Source organism: Macaca nemestrina, chromosome 6 (assembly GCF_043159975.1).
Source record: "Macaca nemestrina isolate mMacNem1 chromosome 6, mMacNem.hap1, whole genome shotgun sequence".
In the NCBI taxonomy this organism is placed as follows: domain Eukaryota; kingdom Metazoa; phylum Chordata; class Mammalia; order Primates; family Cercopithecidae; genus Macaca; species Macaca nemestrina.
In genome coordinates this window covers 173,580,590-173,596,168 of record NC_092130.1, presented here as the reverse complement: position 1 = coordinate 173,596,168, position 15,579 = coordinate 173,580,590, and the positions used below count along the sequence as shown (strand labels likewise).

The 15,579-nt window shown below is 42.4% G+C and overlaps 1 protein-coding gene across 1 annotated transcript in view; it reads left to right on the top strand.

Moving 5' to 3' along the window:
- Window positions 1-15,579, top strand: part of LOC105489474 (adenylate cyclase 2) — a 425,178-nt gene that overhangs the window by 352,927 nt on the left and 56,672 nt on the right. The window contains exons 16-17 of the mRNA XM_011754299.3: window positions 5,185-5,322; window positions 14,694-14,813. Coding sequence (XP_011752601.2) covers window positions 5,185-5,322; window positions 14,694-14,813 — 258 coding nt within the window. The remainder of the gene's footprint in view (window positions 1-5,184; window positions 5,323-14,693; window positions 14,814-15,579) is intronic.

Here is a 15,579-nt window from a genome sequence, read left to right as displayed (position 1 = left end):
TCCTCAGCTAATTAAAATGCCAAAGTAGATGTTCCTTTAGGCAAATACACAAAAGTACATGTTTATATGAAACACGAAACCACCATATTTTCCAAGCAAGATTTTAAGATGGATTTTGTTTTCCTAATAATAAAAGTTTGCTTCTCAGCTACTCAGATATCTTTATAACTTTTCTGGATTTTTTTTTTCATTTTATTAACTTTATTTAATATGAGCTTCTACTTCAAGTGTCTCATCTGATTTTTAAAATGGATACTAATGAAACAGTAAATGAAGTCTACTTGTATAATGATTAAGTTAAATTATGAAGAATTAATTTTAGAGTGAAAAAATTAGATTTAACTTAATTTGAGAGACTACCAGTTGTTTCCATTGCAAGTGGATCAAAACAAGGGAAGAAAAAAAAAAGGAAGAGAGGGAAGGAAGAGAAGCTGGCTGATATTTTTGGTGGAGCATGTATGAACATTTTGTTTTTCTGAGGAGGATCTGCATGTACTGGATTAGGAACGTTGGGATTCATCCCACGTTTTTCCTACCACACCCCACTGCTCATTATCCCCACCATCAATTCTATGATAGGATTTTCCTTTTTTTTTTTTTTTTTTTTTTTTTCCCTGAGACAGAGTCTTGCTCTGTCACTCAAGCTAGAGTACAGCAGTGCAATCTCAGCTCACTGCAACCTCTGCCTCCTGGGTTCAAGCAGTTCTCCTGCCTCAGCCTCCTTAGTAGCGGGGATTACAGGCACCCGCCACCACACCCAGCTAATTTTTGTCTTTTTAGTAGAGACGGGGTTTCACCATGTTGGCCAGGATAGTCTCGAACTCCTGACCTCGTGATCCGCCCATCTCAGCCTCCCAAAGTGCTGGGATTACAGGCATGAGCCACCGTGCCTGGCCAGGATTTTTCTATAAATTTATATTGCTTCTTTTATTACATCTCCCACTACATTTAGTACCAATCCCTTGTTTGTTAGTGGATGAATGTGATATTCACATCCAAGAGCATTTCTAGAAGGTACACGGTGAGCTCACTGTAAGTAAGAGCCAATCATGGGGTTCAGTGAGATGATCAAGTAAGGGAAGAAACAGATGTGACTGAAATTACGCCAGGAATTAAACCAAAGATCAAAGCAAATGACTGCACCGACTGGGCTCACAGCAGGCATTTTCTCATTTTCAGTTGAATAGTATCTTCCAAATAAAGGCCAAAATATTCTTTGAGATGTTGTCGTTTATAACATTTAATTAGGATGGTCTGAATTTTGATAAATGTTTTTCCACCAGGGCCTTTAATACTTAATCAAAAACAGGATAAACTGAAGCCAATGATCATATCAAGAGCCAAGCTGTAATTTTTCTACAGAGCTACACACTGAATCAAGGATCTCCGTTTTTCTTCATCAGATTCCTTCCATTTGAGGATCTTAGTCTTGTTTCTCCTCTTAGCCCCATCATTGGTTTCTTCTGCTCCCCCCACCAGCTTGATCCTCCACTTCCTCTTTCATCATTGTCATTGCAACTGTCACCTCTCTGTTCTCTTCTACTTCCTTGTCCTTGCTGGCAGCAATCCTTGCCAATTTTTACACTTCAGAACAAGTTTACTTACCTTGTCGCTGCTTGGTAACAAAGAAAGATAGCCACCTGTCTCCCTGACCTCTGGAACAACACATTTGGCATAAGTTTTAAAACAATTGTGAGGGAGAACTTTGAGACGTGCATGGAAACTGCATAGGTGAAGCAACTGAACCAAGTGCATCCTGAACCTGTAGTGCCAAACCCACGTCCTCCGAACCCCCATGCGTCTAGTAAGTAGCTGCAAGTGTTGCTGATTTGTCATTTTGCCTGGCATGTCACATGAACGGAAAAAAAATTCCTGCATATCTGCCCAGGTCTGTTTTAGTAAATTACTAGCCTGTGAGCAGAATACAACATATTCCTATTAGATAGTGTATCTGACAAGATTATCACCATGTATTTTTCTAAATCTTCAAACTCAGTAACTTGTTTTAATTTTGTAATTTCAAAAATTTGTCTGTGTAATAACTAGATAATATTTTACCTAATTGACAGCGATATGCAATCTTAGCTAGATGTACATTTTCTCCTGAAGTAATAAACTTTTTAAATGTTCTGCCATTAACATTTTCATTATCATCTCTATTGATAATTTCTGTTTACAGAATTTATCATATTTTTATTCAGAATTTAATTCATATCAGAATTATGAAAAATTATCATAATTTCACAAACATAAGAGCATTGATTTTAACAATTTGCTCTTAAAGATACTAATTGTAGTCGATCTGGATGTGAATATAAATATATTGTCCTAATTTGCGAGAATCAAACCAAATGCCATCATCCAATGGAGTCTGAGTTAGATGAGCGTGATATTTCATTTGAAGCTCGGCTCTTCATATTTTATTATAGGTTGGTGCAAAAGTAATTGCGGTTTAAATGTAATGGCCAAAAAAAAAAAGCTCAACCACTCAGGAGGCTGAGACAGGAGAATCGCTTGAACCCAGGAGGCAGCGGTTGCAGTGAGCAGAGATCACGCCATTGCACTCCAGCCTGAGTGGCGACAGAGTGAGACTACGTCTCAGGAAAAAAGAAAAAAAGAACACAGATTTGACTGTGTTTTGTGATATTAATATTATTAGAAGTAGCATGCATTAAACAATAATGATAACCATTCGTGGGTGGATGTTTAATGATAACCATTTGTGGGTGGATGTTTTCTGGTTACCTGACCCTCTAAGATGCTGCATGTTTAGAGCATTAAGGGACAATTTACTGCATGGCAGATTTCCTGCCACCACCAACCCCTATCCAAACCTGTTCTTGAGTAGAAGCGTCAAATGCAGATCTGGTTCTGCTGCTGCTGGTGATCAGAGGCCCTGCAGAGCTGGGCCAAGGGCGCCCCCTGCCGCCAGCCAGCAGTCCAGCTCTGGGCAGCCTCTGCGGCTGAGGGCAGCCCTGGCTCAAGCTCCCTGGTAGGTACTCGGAGATATGAGAGGAGGGCCCGGGAAAATCAGCCCAAGAAGTGAACCCCGAACCTGGTCCCGTGTCTCCTTCAGTGGGGCATGTGCGCTGTAAACAAACATTCTTCATCTTTTCCTATCAGGAGCTGGAAGGAAGAAAAAAAAACCAAAGCCACCATGGTGGAAAGAAAGAGAGAGGAGATTTTGTTGTTGTTGTCGTTGTTGTTTACATAGATATAAAGCAAATAGGAATTTGGTCATTAAAATGTTTCCAAGAAATATTGTGTTTTCTTCATTGAAATAACAGAAAGAGTGAACACTTGTAAGTCCTGTCGCACACACCTTCTCTAACTCGTTTAAACCTCTGGAAAGACAGAGGAGGCAGGTACTGTTATTATCCCCGTTTCTGAGAGGAAGAAACAAAGACCCCATTTCCGAGACGATCATTAACTGGCAGCAAGTTTCCCAGCAGTGGAGGTTTGAAGCTAGGCCACTGGCTGAATCTTCATCCTTCTCAACTCCTCTCTTCTGTATTTAGACTCTAATTCAACTGCTGTATCAACATTGAACATACAGCAACACTTAGGGCAACAATAATTTTAGGAACAATACAAAAAGAAGATGTGAAAGAAGTAGAGAACTAAAGCACAGCCTATTCATGCTGTTCAGGAATATTCTTTATTTGAATTTGAATTTCACTGATGTCACACCAGCTTTGTTTGCCAATAGATTAACTTAGTAGGATCAATCAAAGGGTATAATTTACATTATTCCTTCTTACGAATTTCTTGAAATCATCACCTTTTTTGTTTGTTTGTTTCCAAGACACATAGTCTTGGGACCACATTCCTTTAGTGTGAAGATATCAATCCCTGGAGTACTTTTACATCCTGCTTGTCATATCAGATAATGTATGCAAATTATGCCCACGCAGCATCTGCATAGGCAGAGCTGATGTCACTCACAGTTTAGTGGAACTCTGTGTACTGCTGCACACTCGGGAGATGGTGAGAATCTTTGGAAAGGTGACCCTCAGGATGGGTGAGCTCATTCACTGAGACCCCATAGTGAATGGGGAGCAAATGCTGGCTGTCGTTCCCCAAAGACCTCAATTCCTTCTTATATCAAAAAAGCTTCCCCAACCCCCATATGTATAGCAGCATATTCACAACAGCCAAGAGGTGAAGCAACTCAGTGTCCATTTTATGAATGGATAAAAAAAAAGTATAGATCCATACAATGGAGTTTTATTCAGGCTTTAAAATAGAAGGAAATCTTGGCATAATGCTACAACATCATGATCCTTGGAGACATTATGCTGAGAGAAATAAGCCAGTCACAAAAGGAGAACTACTAGATGGTTCCACTTACACGAGGTCTTAGAGTAGTCACCATCGTGGAAACAGGAAGGGAAATGGTGGTTGCCGGGGCTGGAAGGAGGGAGGAATGGAGACTTGTTTCTCCATGGGTATAGGGTTTCAGTTTGGTAAGACTGAAAATCCTAGAGTTGTTACACAACAATGTGAATATGGTTGTCACTACTGATCTCTACACTTGAAAATGGTTTAAAGAGCACGTTGTATATTATGTGTTTCTCAACACTGTTAAAAAATGTTTTTGGGGAAAAAAAGAGCTTCTCCATGTGGGAGAAAACCCCCACAAGACCAGACGGGATCACACAAAGCCATCATGCCTCATGCCTGAGACTTTCAGATACCGTATTTATAAGTTTAGGTGCCAAACTAAGTCTGTGGCCTGGGCTGTATTCTTGTGATCTGCTAATGCAGCATTAAAAGGGTCAGGAGATGTGCTGATCTCTTTCCACATAAATCAGCTGAATAAATGATAACTTTCATCGTAGCTGTGATCAGAGACCCAACATATCCCCCAGGGTGATGTAATTAACTGACATTTTTCCTTTGAGAAAGGAGTCACTTAAAAACATAACTTCAGGTCTGTTTTAAAAGACATACAAGCACAATGTACCTTTGTCATAGGCATTTAATTTGTTCTCAGTTGGTAGCAATGATGCCAACATAATTTTAATAAGGTTTGTGACTTGGTATGAGTCCCCAGGGGAGGCTAGAATCTACATGTTTATGAATAATGTTGGTGCTTCTTGTGGTTTCAAACATTGTCATCAAGAAACTGGAGAGAAGTCATAAACTAGCAATGCTCTTCTTTTTCTTTCTCTCTTCTCCTAGCAATGCAGCAAAAAAGCCTCTCCCCTGCTCATGTGGCTTTTGAAGTCCTCAGGCATCATTGCCAACCGACCCTGGCCACGGATCTCTCTCACGATCATCACTACAGCCATCATTTTAACCATGGCCGTGTTCAACATGGTAAGCCCCGGACCATGACTGTGTTCAACATGGTAAGCCTCTAACCATGGCCGTGTTCAACACGGTAAGCCCTGGACCGTGGCCGTGTTCAACATGGCCAGCCCCGGACTGTGGCCGTGTTCAACATGGTAAGCCTCTAACCATGGCCGTGTTCAACACGGTAAGCCCCGGGCCGTGGCCGTGTTCAACACGGTAAGCCCCGGACCGTGGCCGTGTTCAACACGGTAAGCCTCTAACCATGGCCGTGTTCAACATGGCCAGCCCCGGACCATGGCCGTGTTCAACATGGCCAACCCCGGACCATGGCTGTGTTCAACATGGTCAGCCCCAGGGTGAGTCAGGGCTCTCAGCAGGCAGGGCGTTCTTCCCTTCTGGGACCTGTCCTGTGGAATTTTGGAAACTCGCTTTTAACTCCTTTGCAACACCAGCTGCTGCCTGTTAAATTTAGCATCTAATGGCTACAGCAGTCATTTCTCTAAGGGAAGGGATGCTTTCACAGAGCCACCTTGAGAGATGGGGTGACTCCTTGGAGCAGTTCCCCACTTCCTTGCTCATGGTGACCCCTCAACAGGCTGCAGAAATGACTGCAATGTCTTAAGGATAGTCATGAGGGGCAAAGGAACCCTCAAACTAAGGGGAGTGCGGTGTCCTGCCCTGGAGTTTAAAAGACCCGATTGCAACACCGCGCTCCCCGTCTCACCAGCTGCGCGACTATAAGGACGTTTTCATTGAACTCCGCAGGCTCCATTTTCACTTCTTTGAAAGTGGGAACCAAGACTTTCTCTACCAAGGTGGTTCTAAGGATTCAATGAGCCAATGTTCCCACCACACTTAGGACAGTTCTGGTCATTTTGTAATTATTGAGCCAATGGCCACTCTTACTATATCAGTCTCATCATTGCTGGTTATCTCCCCCAGAATAGACACTTGGCTCATCACGGTGCTTTGAGACATGTCCTTATTGTTCTCACATCAACAGCAGCAGCCATAGATCTGATGCTTCCTGTAGTGGAGGCTTCCCTCAATGGGAAATGCAGAGTGTTAGGAGATGTAGTCCTTGCCTTCCAGGGGCCCACAGTCAGGTTGTGGTGACAGACCATATATTATTTCATAATAATAACATTGTTTTTATAAAGTAGAAAGCATTCATGCAGTGAAATGTAATATTTATTGAATATAAAGATATGCCTGGTATGTGCTGGGTGCTCAGACCCCAAAGACAGTTCTGTGCCTTCTAGGAGTAGGAGTAGGAGTAGGAGACAGACAGCTGGGTAACCTCATCATCAAGTCATTCTGAAACGAGGAGGCGAAGGCAGCAACAGAGGCATGAGGGGAAGGGAGAGCAAGGCCTGTTAGATGGAGTCCTGGAGGGCTAAAGGAGGAGTCTGCCACGTGGACCTGGAGGAAGTGAGGGGCAAGGACAGGTGGGTGGAAGGGGAGAAGGAGGGATGTTTGCCTCTGGGACAAGAACAGAAATTCATATTAAGAAGTAGAGAAAAGGGCCGGGCATGGTGGCTCAAGCCTGTAATCCCAGCACTTTTGGAGGCCGAGACAGGTGGATCACAAGGTCAGGAGATCGAGACCGTCCTGGCTAACATGGTGAAACCCCGTCTCTACTAAAAAATACAAAAAACTAGTCGGGTGAGGTGGCAGGCGCCTGTAGTCCCAGCTACTCAGGAGGCTGAGGCAGGAGAATGGTGTAAACCCAGGAGGCGGAGCTTGCAGTGAGCTGAGATCCGGCCACTGCACTCCAGCCTGGGCGACAGAGCGAGACTCCATCTCAAAAAAAAGAAAAAAAGAAGTAGAGAAAAACAAATCCACCTGAAGAAGTAGATTAGGTCCTTGAATGTTTACATGGGGCCAGTCCTCCAGATCGTAGAGTTCCTCTCACTAGGAACTAGTGATCGTAAGTTCCTCTCAGACACCTGCAGATTCAGGTGAGGGTGACACCACCTGGATCCCAGATGGGCCAAGCACTAGCAGCAGGAGTGGGATGGCCTCTCCATCACTTTGTGTTGCCTAGAAATTGATCTTAGTGACACCTGCAAAGGCGCCTTCAGAGATAAGCTGTAGCTTGTCCTCCCTGCTCTCTGGAGGTGAATGTGTGTGACTCCTGCAGGTTTTCCTGTGTCATGAGTTTGGGTACAAGCATGCTGGCAGCCCTACCTCACCTGCCTGTGTCCCCCAGCTCCCTCTCCGGAGCTCCCCAAGAAAGAACATGAGGTCAGCCCTGTTGTGGGGCTCCCCAGACATGCAGGCCGCTGAAAGGTGCCACTACAGCTACCTCCTCCAGCCACCCGCTCAGCCTCCAGAACAGATAGTTCAAAGGCTCCTCTGTTGCTGGAGAAGGAGGGGCTCAGCAGGCAAGTCCATGCAGGCCACAGCCTCCCTGGGCTATTGCAGGCCCTTGGCTGGCAGTCCCCTGTGGAGAGGTCCTGATGGGCCCGGCCCACCGCTGGAAGCCCTCCTCCTCCTGCCCTTCCGTAAGATGAGCGAGTGGCACAAAGTGGGTCTCCCCTTCTTCCTGGATGTTTGCATCACTTGAGGCTTATTTTCTGCTGGGGAAGGAGGCCTCCTCTTCTAGGTCTCAGGCGTGCCTGGATGGTGACATCTTTTATTTCCAATTAGGGCTTAATCCAGAATGAATGGAAAACAGCTGAAGAGGGAAAATGTGCCATGTCTAGACAACAAGCAATTTTCTGGGGTACCACTGGGCTCCAGAAAGACAGAAATGCCAGGGCTCAGGTGGAGACCTGCTGCATTCATCCACTCAAGGCACCTGCTCATGGGAGCGAGACTGGCCAGCCGGGCGCATTCTGCCTGAAGAACAGGGTTGGGAGGCAGGGGTGGTGGGGAGCGGTGTTCTTGCTGTGGTCCCAGAGCTTTCTTTAGGGGGACGGCCTCAGGGTGAGGAACTCAAGGTGAGAGATTTAAGACAGGGACAGGAGAGAGGCTTTCTTGAAAGAGCCTTTCTGCAGACACGCCACGAGCCACGAGAATGCCTCAGCTCTCTGCATATGCAATTTCCTGGATACTGCAAGGATGTGAAGAAATCACGGGGGAGGAACCTGGACAGAGAGAGAGGCAGGCAAGGGGCGTTGGCCTGAGACGCCAGAAGTCTGAGTGTGTTTTCTAAAATGGGTTTTTTGGGCTCGACTTTGTAACCTGCATGTATGCGTTAGTGCTGCTGTTCCAAGATCCAGCTTCCCAGGAGAGCGCACGGCCAAGCACCAAGTGCGCTTTGGTAGATGAAAGCTGTGAGAGAGACTGGGTTGCAAGTGACTCTGTGGCGGAGGGGCTGATGAAAGCGCACTTGAAGGGCAGCAGGGTGCACAAGCTAGCGTTCCGATGTACTCAGAACCCTCGGGTGACTGACACATGCATGTAAAATGAAGCCTCCTCCTGGCCCGTCAGGAGTGTGTTCACCGTGCATGCAAGCAAATTGAGTACACTTCCTGAGGTCGACCTTCACTGGTCAGTAGCAGCACATATGAGTTAGGGGACAATACATTTAACATCATATACGCAAACGTAAGAGTGAGATCATTTTTTCTTTCTCTCTTATTATATAAATTTCAGTTGTGGAACATGATGTTTTGATATACATATAAACTGTGAAATGATTACTACAGGCAAGCAACTGAACATATCCGTCGCCTTCCACATAACCTCTTGTGTGTGATTAGAGCACCTAAAATCTACTCCCTTAGCAAATCTTAAATACAACAGAGTATTATTGACCAAGTCCTCCCGCTGTGCTTTAGTAATCTAGGTGCGTTCATCCCACATGACTGCAACTTTGTACCCTTTGACCTACATCTTCCCATTTCCTGGCCTCCCCCACACCTGGTAACCACCATTCTACTCTCCGTTTCTGTGTATTCAGCTTTGTTTATTCCATATATAAGTGAGATCATGCAGCATTCATTTTTCCGTGCCTGGGTTATTTTACTTAGCATAATGTTCTGCATATCCATCTATGTTGTTGCAAATGACAAGATTTTTCTCTTTTTTAAGGCTAAATAATTTTCCATTGTGTATATGTGTGTATCAAAATTTCTTTTCTATTTTGTTCTTTTTTTTTTCTTTTTTCTTTTTCTTTCTTTCTTTTTTTTTTTTTTTTTTTTTTTTTTCCTTTCTGAGGTGGAGTCTCACCCTGTCACCCAGGCTGGAATGCGATGGGGTGATCTCGGCTCACTGCAACCTCCACTTCCCAGGTTCAAATGATTCTCCTACCTCAGCCCCCCGAGTAACTGGGATTTCAGGCGCCCACCACTATGCCCAGCTAATTTTTGTATTTTTAGTAGAGATGAGGTTTTACCATGTTGGCCAGGCTGGTCTTGAACTCCTGACCTCGTGATCTGCTGCCTCGGCCTCCCAAAGTGCTGGTATTACAGGTGTGAGTCACCATGCCCAGCCCCAAATTTTTTTATCTAATCATCCATCAATAGACAGATTGTTTCCATATCTTGGGTGTTATGAATAATACTAGAATGAACTTTGAGGAAATCTTTGGTTTTTTTCCACATGTCCTAGGAAAATGCCTTCCATTCATTAGTTATTAAATGAAAGAATGAGTGAGTGAATAGGTAAGCATACAGCCCTCTAAATAAGAAACCATTTCCTTTTGTAACATCTAGTTTGACCTTATAAAACCAGAATTTATCACGTAATTCTTAAAGATGATATAAATGAGAAACAAATCTGGTTTGGAAGCTAACTCTATTTTGTATAGCGTAATTAGTCATGATTGACAGACAATTCAGTCACTGTCTATAAATGTTTGACAAGCTGATCATTTAGGAGGAGACATTCTTTCAACAGTAGCTACGATCCTTTAGAGAGAGAACGACTGCCTTTGGTAACAGAAATATGTCTCCAATGTTGTTTTCCTTCCTCCACAGAAGACACATTAAAAGTATGATGGATGACCCTTGAGATTTATTTCTTTCTCAAAAATCATTCATCACACTTTTTAATACTTTTAATGTGCCTTCTGCAGATTTTCCACATACCAAGCTGCCTTCTGTAGCAGTAGAAGCAGGAAATAAGCTAAATTACCTTCCCCTACTTTTTCCTGTCTATCGATGCAGGGGGAGAAGAAATCAGAGCTGCTCAGGCACTGAATTCCTCCAAGTGTGCAGAAAAATACCGTTTGTATTGATACCTGGTGCCATGAACTTAGTGGTTCTTTTCCACGTAGGTGCTCCTCTTATACTTATGTCAAAGAAAAAACGTAAAACTGTAGGAAAGTTGACGTTGGGTACGGAAAGGAAATAACATGACCTAGCTGTACAGCCTTGTGTATAATGTCTTATTAATCACAGAAGAGGCAGGACTTGTCCATGGAGCTCTGCCTCTGGCCACACCTGAGGATCTGCAGATGCCCCGGGCTCCTGAACTCCAACTGTGTGAGGCGGAGGCAGCGCTCAGGGCCACATGCCTCATGAGGTGGTGCTGATGCGGCACTCAGACTGCCCAAGCAGGCAGGCAGGTAGGTTAGGAGGGGGCACCTGTGCAGGGCGGTGCAAGGGAAGCGGGCTCCTGTCACTCACGTCAGGAAGGCGACACCTTCTGCTGAAGGATGTGAGTGAAACTCAGTCTTTACTTACATGCAGTTCAATGGTCCCCGGATTGTTTCTGTCTCTTTTTACCTAGTCCCACTTGAACCTGTCCATCCGGGAGCAGTTTCTAGTTAAAGGAGTATAGCTTTTCATGTTTTTTCTCAGCATTTTTTTTTTTTCTGAACACGTTTTCCAGACTGAGGGAGCCCCATCCTCAAGTTGTATTTCTATTTCTTAGCTGTTGTTAACCCAGTGAGACTAATCCAGGCATCGGACTCACATTTCAGCAAGAATAACAGTTCTTTGTGTTGGCAGAGGTGGGGGGCTGTGGGAGTGCATATGCTTTAAGTCACTGGGAAGAGCATGTAACTTGCTCTCAGAAAACTTCATCTGTTTCAAGTCCTAGCCTCATTCATGTCCTCATGTATAGCACCTGTGATTTGTTTAAGTTTTCCCTTTGAGGCAGAGGAAGAGTGCTTTCATTTTCTTTCTTTGTTTTTTCTGTTTCTAATGTATTTTTTAATTGTGTATGATATATATAACATAAGATATATTACTGAACAATTTTTAAACATACAGTTTAGTAACATTAAGTACATTTGCAATGTTGTGCGACCATCACCACCATCTATCTCCAGAGTGTTTTTCATTTTCCCAAACAGCAACTCTGTCTCCATGAAACACTCACTCCCCATCCTCCCTCTCCCCAGCCCCAGGTCACCATTGTGCTGCTTCCTGTTTCTATGAATTTGCCTATTCCAGGGACCCCACATGAGTGGAGTCACACAATATCTGTCCCTCTGTGTCTGGCTCCTTGCCCCTGGCATTGTGCCCTCGGGTGTTCCTTTTCTTCTGGATGCCCCAGTCCCTTTGCAGCAGGTGAGCCTCCGTTTGCCCTGCGTTTTTCCAGCCAGTGGCAAGCAGCCCTTGTTAACTGCCTCTCTGTCATCGTCTGCCACGACTCTGTACCTCAAAGGGGAGAGATGCGTTAGGAATAACGTGTGACGGCTTGAGGCTGCCCTGACCTGCCTCTGCTGTTGACTGCGTGGATGGGCCGGTTCATCTCGAGGCTCCGCGTCAATTTCCAGTCACTAATATTTATTCCCAGCCTGCATTTTAATGACCCTTACAAGAGCCAGGGTCAATGGGAACCGTGTGTTCAGAGAACTGGCTTTTTAAGTCTCATTACTCATTGGTATTGAATGCCAAAATGTCCAAGTCAGTTTTATTTCCAGTGAATTGTGTGATTTTAACGGGATATCTGAAACACTCGACGTTTATCCATGTGATACCAACACCTCAATAAAAAGTGGAGAAAAACAATTGGTGGTCCATGTTTGTTTCATATGTAGTGTTTTTTCCGTATTAGTCTCCAGCTGGCTGTTGAGAATCTCATATGAGTGGCCGAATGTGCTGCCATTTTATTCCTGACATTTTGAGAATGTCATCACTTGATTCCTTGCAGCATTTTGCAATTTCTTCTGAGAAATTTCCAAGAAATTTATTATAAGTAAAGCATATATAAATCTGTGAGCCAGCCAGGCAAGGAGTTAGCCATAGTTAACTAGTAGTCTAGTCAGGTAGACTTCTAATTTCAACCAAATGACAAACACAATGATGTCATCAGGCAGAAAACAATACAAAAGCACCTGTTCACAGTTTAATGTGATTCGAAAAATGTAATTCTGATATGTTTTAAATTGCCTGAGAAATGTAAAATTTGCAAGTAAACTAAAAATATGCAGTGTTCCTTAGCATTTTATTTAGGAAGTTTTGTTCAGAATGATAACATCATTGTCCCAATTATGACAAAGGTTGTAGAAAATTAAATTGGGTCCAGAGAAGAGCTCCCTAAATCGTTATGATGCTAAAAATATTTTCAGTGGAGAAAGTTGGGGTAGTTTTACCTGGAAGGAAGGTGGGCAAGGGATTAGTAACTCTCTTGAGTGTTTGACTGGCTACAATTAGGGAATGATACGAGTTTGTTACTTTAAAATGCAAAGAAGACAGAGGAAGGGAAGTTGATTCAAAATTGTAATATGATTTTAGACAGAATGAAGAGTTTCTTGAATTTACGGGGAGTTGATATTAATAACTACTAGAAAGACGTAGCAGAAGTGGATTAGGAAACATGTGTAGTGATTGGAGTTTTCTCTTGTTATTCAAGTTCAACCATCATATTTATTGCAAAACCTCCTTGCAAGACACATTTTTCACAAAGTAAACTACTCATTTTTTGTATGTCAAGAATGCAACACTTCATTTTACCTAGTTTTTTGCCTATATGGTGATATAATCAAGAAGTTTTTGTTAATTATTTTAAGATCCTTGGCACTTAAGACTAGTAACCCACCAAGCTAAACAATCTCCTTTTCTTTGCCATTTGTTGATTTTTTTAATATTTAAATCAATTGGATTTTTGGTCTATCAGATCTAAATCTAAATCTGTACCCTTTTGGAGCCTGATGTTTGCCAAGCAATTATTCCATTATTTTCTTTTCTAATCCCTGATATAATTTTTTCCAAAATATTAGCACATGTGTAGTTCGGCCAGGGATGTGACAATTTTTACAAGTTCTTTCATCATACATAAAGAAATCTACTATATTTCTTTGATGCTTAAATCAGCATTTTGCCAAATTTAATCAAATGATATAATGGGCAGAAATATTGTATCTCATATCTCTATAGACTATGAGGGGAATGTTCCCAAGAATAGACTAAATAAATGTCTTCTTATCTATCCAAATAAATTAGTTTAGGTATTTGATGGAACTGTGCAGTCTAGGGAAATAACTCAATAGAAACAAACAAAAGCAACCGTAGAAACTATAAGGAAGTTTCACTTTTTAAACCTTGAATATGTATGGTTAACCCTATGCAGAAAACACAAGTTGTTCAATAGGTGTATGGATGAGATTAATTTCTTTCAGTAAAAGGAATGGGCTGAAGTCATGATTCTCTGGTTTGTTTCCAGAACATTCCTCTGACCCTTAGCCACATGACAGAAAAGTGGCTGATCCTTGGGTATTTAGTCTGGGTGCAGCTTCTGTAGGACAGAGAGCGAGCGGGCGAGAGAGGATGAGAGAGAGAGAGAGACAAATTTCTCCTGCCTTGCTAACAGGTTGATGCTGTCCTTCTGGTGCTTATATTGGTGACCATTACATAAGAGCTCATTATTTTCTCAGCATTACCTTTCTGTTTTTTAGTTAAAATCCCCTTTCCAGCAGTCCTGAGAATATCCGTCCTTTTAAATTGTTCACCCCTTACAATCTGAGTTGCCAAGCACTCACAAATAATAGATACGAATGTCAAGGCTGGCGATTGCATTTTGCCCATAAAATTAATTTTCATTCTAAACATCAAAAATTCATAGGATTGTATTGACTCATTTAATGTTTGAGCCAAGATGGCAAAGGTACTGGGGGAAAAAACATTCTGAAGGCTCCGAATTGATGGTAGAGAGTTGAATGTATACAAGGTGATACCGGCTTCAAAGGCGTTATCGGATTCAAATGTAATTCTAACTACTCCCTCTGCCAAGAGCTTTGTGTACTTTTAACTTACTGTTTGATAGAGGTGTCTCTAATTTCTTTAATGTGAATTTTGAAGTTCTGGAATTCTCTCTTGAATGTATAGAACAATAAATCGTTAATTACTTATTCAGTAGGAATTCCCAAGTCCACATAAACAATCCTGTTGACTGTGCATGAGGAACACAGAATTCATAAAGTTAACACCCACATGCTAGTTATTTAATCTAATTTGCACTAATTCATTGAAAACGAAAAAACCTTCTCTTCGCAGTTTTTCCTGAGTGACTCAGAGGAAACAATCCCTCCAACTGCCAATACAACAAACACAAGCTTTTCAGCCTCAAATAATCAGGCGGCGATTCTGCGTGCGCAAAATTTATTTTTCCTCCCGGTAAGAACATTGCAATTATGACTGCATTGGTGGCTCTCCTGTATGCTAGTAGTCTGGATTAACATATATCCTTTTTAAGTTTCATATGTGTTCTAGACTTTGCATTTCCTCTCTGGTATCAATCCCTGAGTGGTCCTGAAATTACAAATGTCAGCCTCTGCTAGAAGTCCGGGTCCTTGGGGACTGGCTAAACTTACATCTGAAAACTTACAATGTTATTGTGATGCTTTCACCGGTAATGTTTGCCTTCTTCTCTTAACCACTACAGCACTTCTAGCATATTTCCTACCATATGGCATTCAATTATAAGGCACCATGTTTCTGGGTTTCTCACTTAGAGACAGTGCCAATTGCTCCAGTGAATTAATATTATCCCCCTTAAAGCTGTGATAAAACTACCCACATCTCATTTTCTTCCCTCTGCTTTGGCGGCATACGTTGCCCAGTGATTCTGTTCCCCAGTAATTCTTGCCAACTGACTCATCTTAACCAGTATCACAAAAGACCTAGGTTGAAACTTCAAAATGTATTAACACATTAGTCTTCCAAGTGAAGAGTTAAGTCAGTTATTTACTGCTTAACAACTTTGTTCTTCCATACATCGTTTGTGAAAAAAAAAGTGTTGATACTCTCCTTTTCACTTTCCAAATAATTATCTGGAAGTAGTGCAGATTATGCTTGTTTAGTTTCCATCTCAAATAATCAGTTTTGAGAATGCTAAGTGAACTATTTTGGGGACTGAAATTGATAATTTAATATGTATGCT